This window comes from Melanotaenia boesemani, chromosome 15 (genome assembly GCF_017639745.1).
Source record: "Melanotaenia boesemani isolate fMelBoe1 chromosome 15, fMelBoe1.pri, whole genome shotgun sequence".
Classification (NCBI taxonomy): Eukaryota; Metazoa; Chordata; class Actinopteri; order Atheriniformes; family Melanotaeniidae; genus Melanotaenia; species Melanotaenia boesemani.
This window is the reverse complement of record NC_055696.1, coordinates 29,927,692-29,948,235: the sequence shown is the minus strand read 5'-3', so window position 1 is coordinate 29,948,235 and position 20,544 is coordinate 29,927,692. Positions and strand designations below refer to the sequence as shown.

At 42.9% G+C, this 20,544-nt stretch overlaps 1 protein-coding gene across 2 annotated transcripts in view; it reads left to right on the top strand.

Annotated features, from left to right (window-relative positions):
* Positions 1 to 16,999, top strand: part of LOC121654825 (polypeptide N-acetylgalactosaminyltransferase 10-like) — a 109,839-nt gene extending 92,840 nt beyond the window's left edge. For both annotated transcript variants that reach the window (XM_042009157.1, XM_042009158.1), the window contains 4 exons: positions 4,881 to 5,102; positions 6,450 to 6,566; positions 10,872 to 11,021; positions 11,477 to 16,999. In XM_042009157.1, the coding sequence (XP_041865091.1) occupies positions 4,881 to 5,102; positions 6,450 to 6,566; positions 10,872 to 11,021; positions 11,477 to 11,641 (654 nt within the window). In that variant the 3' untranslated portion in view covers positions 11,642 to 16,999. The remainder of the gene's footprint in view (positions 1 to 4,880; positions 5,103 to 6,449; positions 6,567 to 10,871; positions 11,022 to 11,476) is intronic.
* The last annotated feature ends 3,545 nt before the right edge of the window (positions 17,000 to 20,544 follow it).

Sequence of the window (20,544 nt, the reverse complement as noted above, 5' to 3'; positions counted from 1 at the left end):
TTCAGGTCTGATGATAGAACCATGAGATGAAGGAATGCTGGTGTAAACACCACCACCTGGATGCAGAAGAGATGAATGGTGTTTTATAAATCACCAAACAAAATTAAAAAGGTTCAGAAGAAATATACATTTTTGTATCTGACTAATAAAAAGTGTGACTTAGTGACTGAATATTATGCTGATAACCGTCAGTGAACCACATTGAATGATCACAGATGGTTGACCAGCAAATCTTAACACGCTTATTAACCTCTTCTTGATGTGGCCTGTTTTTTCTTGCCTGAAAACACTTAACCAAAATAAATGAAGTATATCTTCACAGCTAGAAGAGCTGTGTGTATAACACTGGTCTCAAAGCAGAGATGTGAGTTCTACTGAAGTGTCAGAATCAAGATCAGAGTAAATTCACCTGTAACACAGTATAAAACGTATTTAAATTCTAGACACCATGTTTAATTTTCAACATGTGTAAATATGCACACCAGGGAAATGTGCACGTGGGATCTGATGGGAAGGTAAGCATGTCAGTAGATGTGCAGTGTTTCCCACAGACCAGATAACACTTTGTGGTGCTTCCCTGGCACCAGTGGTGGTCAGTGGAATTGGTCATTCAAGTGTATGCAAAGTGTGTGTAGCGGGCGGTGTTCAAACACACGTCCTGAGCTGCCACAGTACATATACACCTGTATGCTATCTGTTGTTTTTCAGTGTCTCCTGCTAAGACACTTTTTCAGCTCAGTCTTCATTCTTTAAAGTAAGTGCTTTAACAGAAGAGAGAACGAAGAGCTAATGTTTCCACCTCACCAGCCGTCTCCATGGTGATGATATCGGTCATAAAACCACCAGATGTGAAGACTGAAGTTAAAAAGTCAACATTGATGAAGAACCTCTAATAAAACTGGTGATCTGGTTAAAAGAAAAAACATATTTTTCTTTTTATCACTGAAGTGTCTTTGTGTAACAGTGATTAAAAATCCTACATCGCAGCATCACCCAAAGTAATCGCCTGTTGATAAAAATATATTGTTATACATTTTTAACAGGTTTTTCTTAATTTTTTTTCACATTAGATGATCACTTTAGTGCCCCTACCTTCCCCCCCTAATACTTTTCTGGACCCGTCCCTGAATATCTGAAATATAAATTCTTTCTACCAACTGTGTCATCTACTTTGTTAGAGAAGGGTTCTACCAAAAACAATAGATTAGGGTAAATATGTGTCGGTGTGAACCGTGAACCCCTAGTTTCCCCCTTATCTGCTGAACAAGAGAAAAACTCAGCTGATCACGGACAACCAGTCACGGTTCAGTGTATGAAGAAGAGGTTAAACAGTATTTATGGATTATTATTGATCCTCTGATAGACCTAAAACCCCAAATTCCAAACAAAGGAAAAGAGAAGAGATTTCACCTCCCGGAAGTTGCATTTTTCAAGTTAAAACGTGTATTGGTGTCGGACTGAACGTTAACTTCCCTGAAAGCTTTCTTTTGAAGACGGTCGAGTTTTGACATTTGGGCTCTTTTTTTCACAGCTGAACCACCAACAAGAGTAAACTCGCAAACACGTGATCTGAACCCTCCTGGGATTTCGTCATCACAGGAGGCTATTTGAATAAGCCAGCCCCTCTCCTACGCTTAGTCATGCTTTAGTGGGACGCACTGGGCCAGCCCCCCTTCCCACTCTGGCCTCCCTGCGGCCAATCAGCTCCCACCTCATTAATTTAAGTCAAAAGCTTGCATGACCTCTCACGAGACAAAGTTGTGGTATGAACAAAGGGTCCTTTTTGCAAAGACCAGGCGATGACACCTTTGAATCAGGTTATCGTGTCCAGATCAGACTGGATTTACCTCAGAGACAATGTCCTTCTAAGGAGTCTGGGCACTTCTGTCTGCCAGCTGACCTTTTATTTGGAACCAAGATTGTTGCCTTTGTGTTTGTTTGTTTGTTGCAGACAAAATAACAAACAAAGACAGCTGAAAACAGAGTCCGGCTAGTGTAGCTAGCATGGGTTAAATGCGAAGAAGTAATTTCCGAGCTGGGATCAATAGAGTGTACGAGAAAAAGAAAAAACTGTTTGGTTTAATCATAACATCTCAGTATAGGTTTTATTTAATATTGAATCATTTTATTGATTACACTTCTGTGAATGAACATGATGATTCTCTTCTTTCTAACAGATGTCCATTTAACTCACATCCATTTAATTACACTCTACACATGCACATAGAAGTAACCGGAGATAAATCTACCTGCCAGGTTCTGAGATGTTCCTGAATGTGTTCAGACGGGACCCTGTGGAGGCAGACAGAGCTGCATTTCAGCTTCCTCCTCAGAGCCGGAGGTTGTCTCCAGGCGATGAGCTCCTTTTCCTGCTACATATGTGCCCTGAGGGCTGGAGGAGATGATTTTATTCTGAACCTGAATTCTCCTTCATTTCATCCTCCAAACCCCTGAGGCTGCTGCTGTACGTTCTCCCCAACACGCCACCACATCTCAGAGAAACACGGGCTCTGTTTTCTGAATTTACACCTGAAAGGGTTTACATGGACAGATTTACATTACACAGGGTCATCCAGATCACTGGTTCAGCTGAATGCTTTATTTACGTTTCTTTAAATTGTTTCTGTGCAAGTTTTTCATGAAAATGCTGAACAACAACACCGAAGAACAAAGTAACCTACTAACCAGCTTTGTTAGTTATATCATCCAACCACAAATTTAGTTTTTCCTTTTAAACATCACATCGTAACGTAAAGCTGCAGCGGGGCACAAAATCCAAAGTCAAGGAGAGAAAATCTATCATTTGGAGTCCTGTCCACATGTGAAACTGTAAGGAAACTGCTAAAGAAGTGGCCTGTCCTGCTCTTAGTGGGAAAAACGTTGCAGGTTTTGGAAAACCTGGTGTCCAGTTTAAGATTAAATGTGCTGTTTTGGTTCTGGAGACACCTTCAGTAAGTTTGAGTTCCTTCCCTCCATCTGGCTCAGTGAATGTTTTAGATCTAAAGGAAAAACCAAAGGAGACCTCATTTGGCTTCACAGCATCTAAATACTAAGATATGAAAGAAGATGGGGCAGGGAGAGAAGAAATGTTTGGTGTTTCTTTGTCGCTCCACTGGGGAAACATCCCATAATTCAGCACAGTCTATCTGCTCTCATGACTACAGACAAGTTGCTCCTGTTTTCCTATCGCTTGGCTCCCGGGGCCCCAATGACAGCTCCTGTAGGATGACTGGCCTCCTTTTTACTGAGAGGCTTTGATCATTTTGTCATGTTAAATCAGTCAAAACATGGAGGATGGAAGGATGCAGAAATGATGCGGTAGTCTGTGTTTTACTGAAGACATGATGTCCTGAAACGCTGCTAACAAACCGGCTGCCTGGAGACTCTGAAGCTAATTTTCTCTCGCATTAATACTTCTACACATTCAGATGCCATGAACACCCCACAGCAGTTTTTACTCTGGTCCTCAAAATCAGTGGCTCTTAAACTTTTTGAGCCACAAACCCCAAGATAACACAGGTTGTTGCTCGCGACCCCCCCCCCCCACACACACACACACACAGCGACTTAGTGATTAAATAAGTGATGTATCAAATGGGTCATTGTGCAGCCGTCCTCTAAATGTCAGAGTGGAAACCTGTCAGAACCTTCATGAATAAGGAGGATAAAGTGGTTGGTGTTTTACTGCAGTGAGAAGACATCTACAAGCTAAAAACCATCTTCTCTCGTGGATATAATGTCAGATTTGTAATATGACATGAGGAATACCAACCTTGTTGTTTCCGCGTTAATGTGTTAAAGAATTAAGGCAGAAATTCAACTTTAATTATCTCTTGAATAATGGTTTACTTTTTACAGGCCTGGTTTTATTTTATTTGATAAATGTAGGGTATATATGTTTTTACAATCATCTGGCAACCCCCTGAAATGATCTTCTGAACCCCAAGTTAATGACCCCAAGTTTGAGAACCACTGCTCTAAACGAGTGGTACCATCACTGTGTTCCATATAATTAAAAAATTTTTAAAAATGAGTGTTTAATAAGACAGGGATTCCTAGTGATGCATCAGCTATTAGCCAGATTCCTTCAACTAAAAGATAGTTTTGCCAACTTCTGTCTGAACACAGTGGAGCAGCTTCAGTCAGATATTTACTCAGTTTCAGGAGATCAGCATGAGACTGAGACGTGACTTGACATCCACACCAGGATAGTCCGGGAACTCTGTCAAGTTGGGCAGTAAATTCTGAAAAGTCGATGCAACATATCGTAGACATTCGTACTTCCTCACCACCTCAACCAGCTGTTCGTTAAAATGATCCGTTCAGCCTTGTTAAATCTTTCACATCAGCGGGAAGGCAGAAATGACGACGTTCCCTTTCACACATTTCCACATTAATCACAGCCACTTCAAATTTCCAACCAGTCACACAATAGTTCTCAGACAAAGCTTAAGAAAAACGTTCTGGTTGGATGATGTGTTGAAAACAAAAACTCTCAAACCAGGAAGAGAAAACGACATTACGCTGCCTCGAGAACAACACCTAGTTCTTACTTCAGCCTTACTGAAGCGAACCAAACCACCTGGACAACGTCATGCAGTTACAACGGCTCAGCACCATGTCGACCTGCATCACTTCTCTTTGCTTCACTGGACGCGAACCGAACCAGGAAGCCCTGTTTTAAAGAGGGTTCACTTCTTCAAACCACATGAGCGTTCACACTACTCCAAACGGAAGCAGACCAGGGTTCGTATAAAGCGGACCAAACAGTGTGAATGGTTACTCCGGTTCTCATACCAGAACCAGAACAAAGGTGACTTAAATCTTATGAGCTTTGATGTAAGAGTGGAAATAAAAATATGAACGTGTTGTGATTTCAGAACCTGAAGCGAGTCGCGGAGGTTTGGATGGACGAGTACGCAGAGTACATCTACCAGCGCCGGCCCGAGTACCGCCACCTGTCAGCGGGAGACATGACGGTGCAGAAGGAGCTGAGAAACCGACTCAACTGCAAGAGCTTCAAGTGGTTCATGAGTGAGGTGGCGTGGGATCTGCCCAAACATTACCCACCTGTGGAGCCCCCTGCTGCTGCGTGGGGAGAGGTGCAGACCACTTTTAATTTGCTTCATAATTTAACCCTTAAAACGCCAGTAGATCTCTTATGGCTTATGTCATCAGCAGTTTCTCAGGAACGGCAGTGTGTAACTCTGTAGGGTAAATTGTGATAAATTGCTTAACCTTTAGGTGATCTATGGAAGGTTTCCAGGCATTTCTACCCCGTCCAGGAGGTTTACAAACCAGCCACAAATTTAGTGTTCAGGGGTGCCCAAGTCGAGTCCTCAAGATCTACAGTCCTGCAACTTTTAGGTGAAACACACCTGAATCAAATGAATTGCTCGTTACCAGGCATCTGCAGAGCTGAATGACATGTGGAGGAGGGAACTGAGCCATTTGATTCAGGTGTACTGGAGAAGGGTTGCATCTAAAAGTTGCAGGGAAGTAGATCTCGAGGACTGAACTTGGGCACCCCTGCTTTATATAGTAAATCCACAATGAGTGATCCATCATAACACCATTATTTATCACATTTTCATCATAGAAATAATCACTGTCATCAATATGTTGCTAAGATACCTCAGAAATGATAAAGAAACCACTTCCTGTCAAAATTTCCACCAATCAGAGAGCTTAGATTGATGGTAATGTCCAATCAGGAGCAGCCAAAGATCAACCAGTGAGCAGAAAGTTCTATGTGTGTCTGAAAATAAGAAAAATAATGCTCCTCTATGGCTGGAATAAAGCCAAGAAGACATTTTTGGTGCACGGTGGCGCCACAAAGCAGCTGAGGTGGAGTTGGTTTAGTGAGGATAGCAGGTAAATAGTAGCAGGAATAACTAGAAATAGTTTCTGTTGTGGGTTTGTTTCAATGCCAATATTTGTATCTCCTGAAAGCCAAGACTTGAGAGAATGATGAGAAAAGGCATGGTCACCGTTTTGTTGTTTTGTTCGGCCTTTATGCTGCTATATCTATTGATATAGATATAGATTTTACGTCATTGTAGCCTCATAATCTGACAGCTGAGGCTGTCCTGAAAAAAAATGTCTGAATGTTGACTGGGATTAAAAGGTTGGTATTTATATAAAACCAAAGAAACAAGGTGGACCAAAAATAGTAAAAAAAAATGTTTTTAGGGTTAAAAATAGCTGATAAATCGAGATGGATCGAACTTTTCTTTAAGTTAAAGTTTGAAAATAAACATTTTCTTCTTCTCTTATTTTAACCTGCTGCTAAAGATTTTTTTTCTAACTGTTTTGAGGGGACAGACGTTAAATAATGTTTCCCACCAGAACCAGAAAACATCAGTTTTGTTCCCCTGATAAGAGTCACAGCAACTCCTGACGTCTTCCTGGTGTTTGTGACGTTCCTGGTCTCCGTGTTTGTCTTGCAGATCCGGAACGTCGGTAACAGTTTGTGTATGGAGAGCAAACACTTTGTGTCTGGGAGTCCCATCCGCCTGGAGAGCTGCATAAAGGGGCGGAGCGACGTGAGCTGGAGCCACGGACAGGTGAGTACTCCAGGATATATGTGTGTGTGTGTGTGTAGAAGTAAAGGAATCATAAGTAAATAAAAAGATATGTTTATAGATGCAAAAATATTCATTCCTGCTTTTCATTTTGTTCCTACATCTTGTTTATGTATCTGGATGGTTTAACAGACTCTGTATAAGGATGTGTTCTGTTCACATTTTATCTTCACATTTTCCTTATTTAATCAGATTTAATACTATTATTGTCTCCAACTAATTTTCTGCCGTATTATATTTCCACTGAGGACTCCTGCTGTGTAAAGACATCCATCCCTGAGCTGCTTTTTACATCCTTCTGGTTTTCATCTGCAGCCGCTTAATGACAATCTTCATTCAGAGAAGAGATGAATAACTGATCTGTAGAAGATTCAGAAATAATCCCTCAGCAGAGCATTGATGGGAGAGAAAACGTCACTCTGCCAATGATGTTATCACTCCATCTCTGTTCAACCAAGTACTCTTTCGAGATTTTAGCTAAGAAACAAGTGGAATGTGGTCAGATGAGATTCTCTCATGACGTCACAGCATTGCTGCCGTCTCCTTTAAACACAGATAAATGTGACATACAGCAGCTTCATTATGTTAGCATTGTTCCAAAGGACTCCTCACTGAGGGTGTTGAAGCTCAGCTCATAATACAACCCTAATGGATTGGATGTCCCCTTTTGTTTCTGCAGCTGAAATACTGCGTCTCTAAGCTCTGACACTTTAATTGCTTTTATCCAAAGATGCATTGTAGTTTAATTTGTGTCACAGTTGCGAGCTCTGTTTAGTGCCAGCCAGAAATGGATTTGCCTCCAAATCAGCAGCAGCTCTCTGGCAGCTGTCCCTGTTGGTGTACGAGAAGAGTTGGAGAACTCGGTGCTGGCGAGCCAGAGGAGCGCCGCTTGTTTACACATCTCAACCAAAGGAAGTCAGGATTAGTTTTTATTCTTAATTTCTGGTGTAGCTGTTTGTTTTCTGAGCTTTGTTTGACAAATGAAAATACTTCATTCATACTTCACAAGCCATCACTTAAAAGGCATGTGATCACCGGGGGACCCTGTAAATGTGTGTGCGTGTATGGGTGTCTGTTTTAAACACTGGTGAGGGGTGAATGTTTCTGGATGTGGGTATGGATGAAGTGGAGGGGTGCATCGTTGTTTCTTGATGTGGCTGTCTCGGGCTCCCTGCCCTCATGCCCACTTCTTCCTCAGAGGTGGGTGGGGGATGGAGCTTGCGGGCTGGATGGGATTAGGGGTATGGATTGGGATTGGATGGAGTGGGATGGCAGCATGGATGGGAAGGAGAGAGGGATGGGTTGGTCTGGGGTGTGAATTTTGGAGAGATGGATGTGGTGGAGGATTTGGGGGGCATTAAGATCTCAGGGGTACCTGGCCGGGGGCACTGGGACAGGCACTGGCCCGCGGTGGGCAGTTGTCTAGACTGGCCCTGCCGCCCCGGGTGTCAGGCCGGACCTTCCCCAGGGTGGTGGTTGGCCCTTGGGCTTGCGGGACCCTGAGTTCTGTCCCTGGCTTATGCATGGGGGGGCTGGTGCCTGGCGGGGCTGGTGGATTGCTGCCTGGGACCCCCTGGGGCCTGTGCTCCCTGGCGGGGTGGGGGACTCTGGCTGCGGTTTTCCTACCTCCTTCTGTCTGAACACGTTGCCGTTCCTGCGATAGGCAGTCTCGGTTCTGGTCTCTGTGGTAGCTACTGGTTGCCTCGGGCTTGGGGCCCTCTTGGGCTGCCTCTGATCCTCGGAGTGGCTGCATTTGCATGATCACTCAACACAACTCACCCCTAATGTTTAACCCTTTAAGCCCGAGGGTTTTTGGAGGTGTGGTTTGCCTGAACAGACCTACCCAAATTAAATCAACAATAACTCTGTAATTTTTAGGTCAATATACATAAGCGTGGTCTCAGTGGATAGGTAAGACCCTATGGAATATAAATCCAGTATCAGAAACATTGTGAATGTTAATGCCTGTGCAAATTGTCATAAACCATAGGTAAAAAAAAAAAATATCCTCGGCAATTTTTTTGTTTTTTTGTACACAGATGAAAACATCATGACAGAAATCATTCTGTGCATAAAGATACCACTGCATGGATTCAGCAACTCCTTGACTACAACCGTACGAAGTTTCATGAGAACAGAACAAAGCTCATAGCTTTTATGCAGGTTTTAGTGTGGATAGTACCAGGCGGACTTTCTATTTGGCCACTTGGATCCCCAAACTGTGCCAGATTGTGCTGTGTCTGTATTTCCTCCAGAACTTCTAACACGGTGTATTTGGCTCTTTGTAATTTCTTGGACATGTTTATGACTTTTATCCTTCGTTCTAAATGGATAAAAAGTTATAATGAAGCAAAGAAATGAACTCTGTTCGATATTGGCTCTATCTGGTGCACCCGCGTGCGTAACTGCAGCAAAATGGCAATGATGCTCCTTTGTTTACGCGCAAGTATTTATACCTCACAGATAAAGTGTCGTTCAAGTGTAAGATATCGTTGGAAAGCTTGTAAGATGTAGAATTTGACCAAACTTTATTTACACTGCCAAGACCCACAACAAGACAACAAAATGGCTGTGAATGGGAGCATATGACATGTTAGCACATGACGCAGTTTCACCATTATGGATTACTACGCTGTGAGTTTTGGTCGAAGAACAGTGTGGATAGACTGAAAATGACCACAAAAAGGTAAGGAAATAAAATATGTGACTGTGAGAATAGCTTTGGGATTTGGTGTATTTGGTGATAAACATGCTATCTGATAAGGCTGCTGTGATATGCGACGGTTAGCTTTGTGTTTGTTTTGGGACTGACGTGAGGTGCTTCACTAAAATCTTTTTATGCTTGGTATCATATGAAAGTGCAGCTTTTCTAGTTTCATTTGATACCCAATATGTTGGGGTGGAGTGAACGGATCACGCGTTGTGTTGCATTTTGTTTCGGGTGTTACTGGTTATGGTGGTGCTGTTGTTTGTTACATACGTATTTTAAAGTTGTTATTAAACAAATACTTTGTTGACTAAATGCACTTGGAGAGTTGATTTAGTGGCATTAGGTATTCTTCTATGAGACACATTATAAATAAAATATCTTTACATCACTAAAGTAACTTTTTTACACACATGAACTTGTGTTTACACCTGTTGGACCCACCGGTGGGTCCGTCGGGCTTAACAGGTAATACATACACCTACATACACACCCACAACACTGCACGCACACATACACACCCACACCCTTTATTATTCTGCTGTCATGATGCTGGACAGGTTAAAAAAAAAAGACACACAAACACTGAATTCATATTCCACCACTTCTTTAACCATAACTGAAAGTTTTTAAAAAAGAAAAAGAAATCAACTCAGAGACCTGAGTGACAGCATAAAGAATAAACTAAAGAGACATTCTGAAAAATTTTAGGTAACCTTTGGACGAAAATAAATAAAACTTGGTGGGAATGGCACACTACCAGTTTTACGTCCAGTTTCCACCAGGTGTGCCACATTCTGGCTGCAGTGTGTGTATATATGTATATATATATATATGTAGAGAGAGAGAGAGAGAGAGAGAGCCTCTAAATACGTGGCTAAAATATTTTTTTAATCTATCTTTCTTGTCATTAGGTTGGAAACCAGGGACTTTTTTTTTCTTTTACATCATTTTCCACAAATATCTACATCCCTTATTAGAAAGTCTGTTTATCCTTTTTTTTATAAAGGTTTTATGTTTTTCTTTATTTTAAAACCTAAAAATGAAAATAAAAATGTGGTTCTTCTTTGCGTCTCTAAAGGAGTTTTATTTAGCTGGCTGAGGGAAAATGGCTCTTTGGATTGGAAAGGCTGCAGACCCCTGCACTAAACACATAAACAGGTTTAGCAGCAGTTTTCTCTTTAAACAGCAACAGTTAAAATATTTCTTCATATATATTTATAAAATCAAATATTTATGAGGAAGAAGGATTAAATGTTCAGGATTTACTAACTATAAGGTAAAAAGTCAGCAGGATGAATTTAAAGCTGTGAAGCTGCTTCCTTCTAAACACAGAAGGAACAATATGTGATGAATATATATGTATATGAGAAATCTATATAAACTGAAGCTTTATTTAATTTTTTATATAAGAAAAGAAAAATTCTCATTACAACATAGCAGTTTCCCTCTGGACTTAATTAAGAATTTTTCAAGTCATTGTTTTCTATGACTGAGTTATTCTTTTATATTTGTTTTCAAATGTGAACTTTTACATTAAAATAAATGTGACATCACAGGTTTGACTGTTTTCCCTGCAGGTTTTCACCTTCGGCTGGAGGGAGGACATCCGGGTGGGGGACCCTATGCACTCTAAAAAAGTTTGTTTCGATGCCATTTCCCACAACAGCCCTGTTACACTGTACGACTGTCACGGGATGAAGGGCAACCAGCTGTGGCGCTACAGGAAGGTACACATCTGTCTGTCTCCCCTTCTAAAAACCACAGCTGTAAATAAACACTTAGTTGTTTGCCAAAGTTTTTCACATTGTCACAGAACCCAGACTGAAGCTGATGGATATTTCTGGATGCTCATAATGCTGCTGCTGTGCACTTAAACTATCACGCAGGAGGCCACATCTGTATTTGTGGGGTTTATTGTTGACATAAAATAGATTGTTTGCAGTTGTAAATAGCGAAATGTAAAAGCTTCCACGTCGTCCCTCAAAACAAAACAAGCTTCTCTTGAATAACGCTGGTGTTGGTCCGAATGCTTGAAAGGGAGCGATCAGCTCTAGAATCAGAGGAAATAAAAGGATAATGTGAATGACAGGACAGAGGATATTTGTTGACAGTAGAAACCGTAATGTCAGTTCCTGTAGTTTTCCTTCCACTGAACCTTCTGTTTTCACCTCTCATCCTCCAGGACAGAAGTCTGTATCACCCCATCAGTAACAGCTGCATCGACAGCAACGCGAATGAGCGCCGGGTCTTCATGAACACCTGCGACCCCTCCTCCCCCAGCCAGCAGTGGCTGTTTGAGAGGACCAACTCCACCGTCTTGGAGCACTTTAACCGCGGCACTAACTGAGGCCCTGGCGTTCTCGGAGTCTGGACCCCTGCAGCCGTGGAGCTGCTGCTGCTGGTGGGGATTGTGGTGATGGGGTTGGGTGTTCCCGCTAACCTGCTGCTGACGTGACAGCCATTTCTCTTCAGGATGCTCAGAACGATGCAGGATGGGGAAGAAAGACGGAGCTGATCTCTGACTGATGGGTCTGCCTCACAGTGATTATCCAACATCGCTCCCCCTTCCTTTATTCCATCTGTTCTGTTCCACCTCTTTTATTCTCCATCTCTCTCCACCACCTGCTTCCTTCTGCACGTCCATCTCCATCTGCCTGCATGGCTGCATCTCTGTCCTTCCTCTCCATTCTTTCCCCTTTGAATCCCCCGTGTCTCTTCAGCCCTGACAACCTCCCTGGGGAGTGATGGAGGAGGGTGGGGCTCCTGCTGAGCCAAAGTGGTTGTGACATACAGTGAATCCAGGCAGAACCACTCTGAGATTCACCTGCTGAAACCCTCGTCTGGATGTAGCTACGGGGAGGTAATAGAAAGAGAGGAGACCACGTCCTCCTCTTCCTCCTCTCTGTATTTACGTCTCAGATTTGTCACTGTGCTGACTTCGTCTTCTGTCCCTCAACGCCGTCTGATCCCAGATCTCTGCCCTCATGGTGCAGTCAGACCACATTTTATCACATGAGAAAGGTTTAACCTCATCCTGATGAGACTTATGTTTTGTCCTTCCTTTCTGAAATGACAAACCCAAAATAAATTAAGTTTATCTTCACAACTAAAGGGCCTGTATGCATAATTTTGGTCTCTAAATAATCCTGAGACGTGAGATTACTGCAGAAGAGGAGAAATTAGCAGAAGCTCTAATGTGGACAGTGCTGGTATCATGTTTTTGTTACATTCCTATATAATTGCTTGGGGGTGAAACTGTGTTTGGTGTACAAAGATCTTCTGTAGTGCACATATTTGTACGGGGGGCACTACATATGTAGCCAAGAAGAGGTTAAACTTAGGTCTGGCTGCAGCATCAGGGCCTGTCAGGCTGTGATGGTGGTATTGTCGGCTGAGCGTCGGTTCGCAGCGCCACCAACAGACCCCTGCCTGGCCAAGCAGCAGGCAGTCGGCTGATTGGCCGGCAGCCAAGCTGACGCACCACTTCAGTGTATGTAGGAGCAGAGACGGATGGCGGAATGACTCTGGAGAAGCTGGCCGAGGTAGTTGTTGGATGAAGACGAATGTCAGCGTTTAAAATGCATAAAGCACTTAGAGAAGGATAAACTTGAAAGAAATCTTAGTGCCTTGTCGAAGGAGGACTTCATGTGTGGGTCAACAGCAAAGAAAGGAGCAGTTCACAGTAGAAAGTCAGTGAACGCACCGCCTGGACCTGCTGGCTGTGAGCTACAGACTTCTCCCCACCAGAGCTGCTGAGAGGCTACAGCAGCCTGATGGACCGCTTGTCTCTGAATCAAGACATGCTATTGTTTTTTCCTCATGAAAATGTTGTGTTTGACGTCACTTTATAAATCCTTTAACTTCAGGTTTTTTTCTGTTTTTAATCAAGTGTTCTCCATAGTTCCCTCATAGTTTATTTTGTTTTGTGCTTTAGCTGATGGCTTTTATTGTTGTTGTTGTTTTCACCTTGTTCCCGGATGTTGTGGTGGATCACTCCTTCCCTGATCGAGTTTTTGTAAACAAAAAAAAATGTACAGTTTGTGTTTTCTGAGTCAGTAGATGTGGATCCAGTCTTATCTTCTTCCACCATCATCCTTTTTTACGTTGACCAACTTTATGTGGAAGTTTTCCAGATATGCATCACAAAGACAGAAGAGGAGGAAAGCTGAGACTAGATGGCGCTAGAATAATAGAAGAAAACTGACTTTGCACTATTTTTTCTGGAATTTTTAAGATATATACAGTACACACACACACACACACACACACACACACACACACACACATATATATATATATATATAGTTCTGTGTAAGAATGCTGTAAACAAAAATCAATGTGGAAAAATGGAAGTGATAATAGTTTATTTTCATCACTTAACACAATGCAGTGAATGAACAGAAGAGAAATCTAAATTAAATCAATATTTGATGTGACCACCCTTTGCCTTCAAGACCGCATCAGTTCTTCTAGGTACGCTTGCACACAGGTTTTGAAGGAAATCAGCTTATAGATGTTTTCAAACGTCTCACCACAGATCTTCTGTGGATGTAGACTTCTTCAAATCCTTCTGTCTCTTCATGTAATTCCAGACATCTTTTCTGAACAGGGCTCTGTGGAGGCCATGCCTTCCCTTCCAGGACTTCTTCTTCTTCTTTACACTGAATATGGCTCTCGATGACCTTGGCTGTATGTTTAGGGTCATTGTCCTGCTGCAGAAAAAAAATTGGGGCCAATTTTCCCTGGTGGTATTGTATGATGGATAAGTATCTGCCTGTATTTCTCAGCATTGAGGACACCATTAATCCTGACCAAATCTCCAACTCCATTTACAAAAATCCAGCCCAAAACTTGCAAGGAACCCCCACCATGCTTCATTTTTGCATGCAGACATTATTGTACCACTCTCCAGCGTTTTGCGAACAAACTGCCTTCTGCTACAGCCAGATATTTTAAATTGTGATTCATCAGTCTAGAGCACCTGCTGCCATTTTCCTGCACCCTGATTGCTATGTTTTTCTCCATAGTTGAGTCATTTGGCCTTGTTTCCATGTCGGAGGTATGGCTTTTTGGCTGCAACTCTTCCATGGAGACCACCTCTGGCCAGACTACTCCAGGCGTTTCTTCTAGTTCTGAGCTGATGTCATTACTGGACATCTTCTGGTTTCAAAGGTAAATAAGCTTGATGTGCTCAGTTTTCTTGGCCAACCACCGACTATAACACAAAATTCCTGACTTTTTATAAGTGTACCTATAAGAATTGATGCTGATTTGAAGACAAAGGGAAGAAACACCAAATATTGATGTGATCTAGATTTTTCTTTCGTTTGCTCACTTTGCTTTAAATTGACAACATGAAACGATCATTATTTATATTTTTGAAAAACATTCTTAGTTTAGTTTTTGCATTTTTGCATTTTTATATATATATATGTGTACACACACACACACACACACACACACATATATATATATATATATATATGTGTGCGTGTGTGTGAGTTGAATGTCAAACCTGAGACCTGGTTTCTGTGTTTTAAGCTGAGTTAAAAACAGTCTTTAAAGTGTCACATTTGCAACCACCATTCTCCTGATTTCCAACAGGAGAGTATATATTACTGTGTAACCGTAACTTTTTCTGAACTTATCCAAGTACTTCTAATGTGCAGCAAATTGGTCATACAGCAAGGGAAACTAAAGGAAAATCAAAAAGAGCATAAAGGAGGTGAGAAACGGGTGTCCCCACCCACCCTCCACTTTGACATTGTTACATGTCATACATAAAGATAAACCAACTGTTTCCTGCTCTTACTGCAGGTAACAGGTAGACATGTTGAAAGCTGGGTAAGAAACCTGGGTATGTCTATAGAGACACACTCATTTAAAAACAATGCAGTTATTGAGAGGTAATACAATTTTGAGTTATTTGGCATTTAAATATTCATGACTTTATTTACTTTTATTTTGAACTGTAGACATAAAACAGTTTTTTCTTAAGCAACAGGCGAGACAGTAAATCTGCAGCTAACAGAAGCCACGTGAAAGCAACTGAGGAAGTTTTAACAGCTTAAGAAAAAACAAACTAAATGTTGGATAAGAAGAGAAAAGAATATTTAAAAGACTCAATAAATGCATCTTGAAGTAACAGTTGACGGGTAAACCTGAAATGAACTAATCAGCCCTAATCTACTCGACATATTTGGTTTTTGACAATATGACCACCTCCTTAAATTCTGTCAGTCATTGTGATGATAACGATGAAGAGTTCTATGGGACCAGATCCAGAGGATTTTGAGGATATTAGATGAGATGCTGATAAACCTCAGTCTGAACTCTCTGAGCAAAATGTTCTCGTCTGTCCCCCCTGAAGTTGAATAAGTTTACAAAAGTATATATTTGTTTTGTTTGTTTTTCTGTGCACATGTATATTATGGTTTTGTCACATATGACTGTAACTCGGGTCGATTTAAATCTTTATGATGATCGTTTTATTCCACTTTTTATGCACTGTAATTGAGGAAATTCAACATATTTACACTGCCACAGCAATTCTTTTCTGAGAACATAAAAAAAAACTGTTAAAGAAAACAAATAGTCCATAAAAAAAACCACTTTCCTACCGTCAAAGGGCTTCTATTAGCTAGTTGAAGACCTACTTTTGCTCATTGAAGAGCCCTGTTGGCTTAACAAATGCTTCAGTCAGTTAGTCAAAGGCCGCTGTCTGCTCGTTCAAGGCCTCCGTTGTCTCATCGAAGGAGTTCGTTGGCTCATTGACGGCCTCTGTCGGCTAGTCGAAGGCTTCCGTCGGCTAGTCGAAGGACTCCCCACTCATTGAAGGGCTCCATCGACTTGTCGAAAGAGTCCATCAGCTAGCCGAAGGCTTCCGTCGCCTCGTCGAAGGACTCCCCACTCATTGAAGGGCTCCATCGACTTGTCGAAAGAGTCCATCAGCTAGCCGAAGGCTTCCGTCGCCTCGTCGAAGGACTCAGTCATCAAATGTCTCCATCGCCTCTTCGAAGGGCTCCATCGACTTGTCGAAAGACTCCATCGGCTAGCCGAAGGCTTCCGTCGGCAAGTCGAAGGACTCAGTCATCAAATGCCTCCATCGCCTCTTCGAAGGGCTCCATCGACTTGTCGAAAGACTCCATCGGCTAGCTGAAGGCTTTCGTCGCCTTGTGGAAGGACTCCATCGGCTTGTCCAAGGCCTCCATTGGCTCATCGAAGGACTCCATCGGCTAGTTGAAGGCCTCTGCCGGCTATTCGATGGACTCGCTCAGCTAGTCGATGGACTCAGAGTTGTCCAAGGCGTCCATTCCATTGTCCAAGGCGTCCTTCGTCTCTTCCAAGGCCTCCGTCAGCTAGTTGACAGACTCCGTCGACCTAATAAAGACTTGTGTGGATTTATTGAGAGCCTCTGTCGGTTCATTGATTGCCTTCATTGGCTCAGCTACAGTTTTATTGGTTAGTCAAAGGCCCCTATTTGCTCATCGAAGGCCTCTGTTGGTTTGTCACACTGTACTTTTTAGGTGTGTGCATCTTGATGTGTGGGGAGTGTACATTTTGTATCTAAAGAATATCCAATATTTTTTTCTACTGACATTGCAGCTGTAAAAGTGTATTTAGGTATTTAACAAACTGTACAATTAAAATGGAATTGTATCATATTTTTTTCTGGAACTGTAAAAAATAAAAGGGTTTCTATATTTGGAGGAAAATCTATCTAAGCTTTTTTTGTGTGTGTGTGTGTGTGTGTGTGTGTGTGTTTGTGTGTTGTCGTTCCCCACTATGGTTGAAGAGAGTTTCCTCTTTCCCCAATTTAAAGGTAAAGGTGTAAAAAACGACACCTTTAATTGGTACAGCTCCCGTTTTTCATGGGCTCAAAAGTTGCAGGGCAAATTAATAAAATCTTTTGACCCATCTGGTTCAAATAAATGGGTTTTTAACAGGGTTGAGCTGTACATAAGGACACACTTTTGAGATCCATTTCAGTTGAATAAGGTGTGATGGAGCTTGAAACATCTAAACCTGTAGGGCAGTGGTTCCTGCGGGCCAGAGATGAAGATAATATGGAATCTATAAACATTCTCAGAGAACATTGTGCTGCTTTGCCATTTCTGTGCTGCAGATATTTGTTGATTTGTGAGTCTTTCAGCCTTTTGGTTTGTCTTGTCAGATAGCTGACTCATCATCTACAGAATATACCACTTTGGAAACCGGTATTTTCCTGCGGTTGGATGATTGTTCTATGAAGCAGCATCCAGTCAAAATTTAGTGTGTTGGTCTCATTTTGAGCAAATAGAGGGAACAGATCCTGGTTTGAATTGATACACACCGCCTCCACAGGTGGTAATGTAGCTTCACATTGTAAGCTTTACCTGATTTATCTTAGTGTCTCTCTGGTTAATGTTGGTCTTGGTTTCCTCTAACACTGCTCCAGAGCTGATTAGACTATTAACATTGTGGCTTATTGATAAATGGACAATTGACTGTATTTGGAATAGAATGTGTTGCCTTCAGGTTATGAATGTGTATAGAAGCACTTAAATACTTGGAAGTGCCATCCGTACATCCATCTTCAGCCGCTTGTCTGGAGTTGGGTCGCAGGGGCAGCTGCCTAAGCAGGGAAACCCAGATTTCCCTCTCCCCGGCCTCATTCACCAGCTCATCCAGGGGGATCCTGAGGCATTCTCAGGCCAGCCGCGAGATGTAGTCCGTCTAGCATGTCCTGGGTCTTCCCCGGGGCCTCTTTCCGGTAGGACGTGCCCGGAACACTTCACCAGGGAGGCGTCCAGGAGGCATCCTAACCAGTGCCCGAGCCACCTCATCTGGCTCCTCTCGATACGGAGGAGCAGTGACTCTACTCTGAGCCCCTCCCGGATCACCGAGCTTCTCACCCACCCTGCGGAGAAAATTCATTTTAGCCGCTTGTATTCGGGATCTTGTTGTTTCGGTCACTACCCACAGCTCGTGACCATAGGTGAGGGTAGGAACGTAGATCGACCGGTAAATCGAGAGCTTTGCCTTTTGGCTCAGCTCCCTCTTCACCACGACAGACCGATGCAGAGTCCGCATCACTGCAGACGCCGCGCTGATCCGCCTGTCAATCTCCCGCTCCGTCCTTCCCTCACTCGTGAACAAGACCCCGAGAAATGTGAACTCAGCTTGGGGCAGGACCCTATTGCAAACCCAGAGAAGGCACTCCACCCTTTTCCGGCTGAGGACTATGGTCTCGGATTTGGAGGTGCAGATTCTCATCCCAGCCGCTTCACACTTGACTGCAAATCATTCCAGTGAGAACTGAAGGTCACAGCCCGATGAAGCCGTCATCATCAAACCATATCATCTGCAAAGAGCAGAGACCCAATCCTGAGGCCACCAAACCAGATCCCCTCAACACCTCGACTGTGCCTAGAAATTCTGTCCGTAAAAGTTATGAACAGAATCGGTGACAAAGGGCAGCCTTGGTGGAGTCCAACCCTCACTGGAAATGATTCTGATTTACTTAATGGCATCCCTCGCTGCTGGTGTCCACCAGCGAGTTTGGAGGTTACCGCCACGACAGGCAACGACGACCTTGCGGTCACAGCTGCGGCTGGCCACCTCAACAATAGAGGCACGGAACACAGCCCACTCGGACTCAATGTCCCCCACCTCACCCAGGCCATGGTTGAAGCTCTGACGGAGATTTGGAAGTGCTGCATGTCAAAAGATCTGTGCGTGTGTGTTTGAATGCGTGTATGTTTGGGTGATTGTGGCATGGATGACTCAAATTTCAATGAAGTTAGACCTCATGAATCCATATTTTATTCTCATTAGAACATAAACATGTTGAAACTGAGACATTTTACCATTTCATGGAAAATATGAGCTCATTTTGAATTTGATGGAAGCAACCCATCTGTAAAAAGTAGTTCCTGGGTGATGTCTAGCATTATGTAGCATCCCCTCTTCTTTTAACTTCTGTCTGTAAACATCTGGGAAGTAAGGAGACCAATTGCTGAAGTTTTTAGGAGAGGACCTTGGTTGCTGGATTTCTGCTTCCACGATGCTCCAGATGTTGTGTATTGGTGAAAGGTCTGGACTGCAGGCAGGCCAGTTCAGCAGCCGGACTCTTCTCCTGTGAAGCCATGCTGCTGTGATGGATGCAGGATGTGGTTCAGCATTGTCTTGCTGAAATCTGCAAGACCTTCCCTGAAAGAGACATTGTCTGGATGTGAGCAGATGTCGCTCTAAAACCTCCATGTAGTTTTCAGCATTGATGGAGCTTCACAGATGTGGAAGCTGCTCACGCCATAGACACTAATGCAGCCCCATCCCATCAGAGATGCAGCTTTTCACCTGTCCACTGATAACAAGCTGGGTGCTCCCCCTCCTCTTTAAGGCCCATTTATGCTTGACGCAGAAGACGGAAACACAGACAGACGGACAGTTTTGTCCGTCTCCTGCATCTGTTACGCGCATAATTTGGTCCATTTTCAGTGAGCTTAGCTATCCGTTGCTTGACACAGAAAACTGAGGATTACCACCTGAAATCACGGGGGCAGTGCTGAGCAGAATATCTGACATGTGACCAGGGAAAGAAACAAACCAGAGAAGAAGAAGAGGAGTGACCTCTGAACTGAGCACTGCCCACTAGTGGAGGAACTGACTTAACAACTATGGCAATGCAAAACATGCACGGATGTATGAGGATGTCACTATTTATGCATGTAAGGGAGCATAAATGGACCTTTATTCTGCAGGACACGTCGTCCATGCTTTCTAGAAAGAATTTCATATTTTCATCCATCTGACCACAGAACAGTTTTCCACTTTGTCTCAGACCATTTTAAATGAGCTTTGGTCCAGAAAAGATGGCACTGTTTCTGAATCCTGTTCACATCTGGCTTCTTCTTTGCATGATGGAGCTTTAACCTGCATTCGTGGATTTCAGGGTAAACTGTGTTCACAGACAGTGATTTCTGGAAGTCTTCCTGAGTCCATGCAGTGGTTTCCAGTAGAGAATCATGTCTGGTTTTAATGTAGTACTGCCTGAGGAACCCAAGATCATCAGCATCCAGTTTGACCTTCAGCCTTTTCATACAAAAATTTCTCATTTCATTTTAAGAGTCTTTCTACAATCTGTAGAAGACAGTATCCTTGTCACCCCACACTAAATCATGGCTGACAGCCATCTGGATATTCCAGCATCAGCTGGGATTGAGGGAGATGGAAGAATCAATGAAGAGTTCAGCTGAAAGCAGAAAAAAC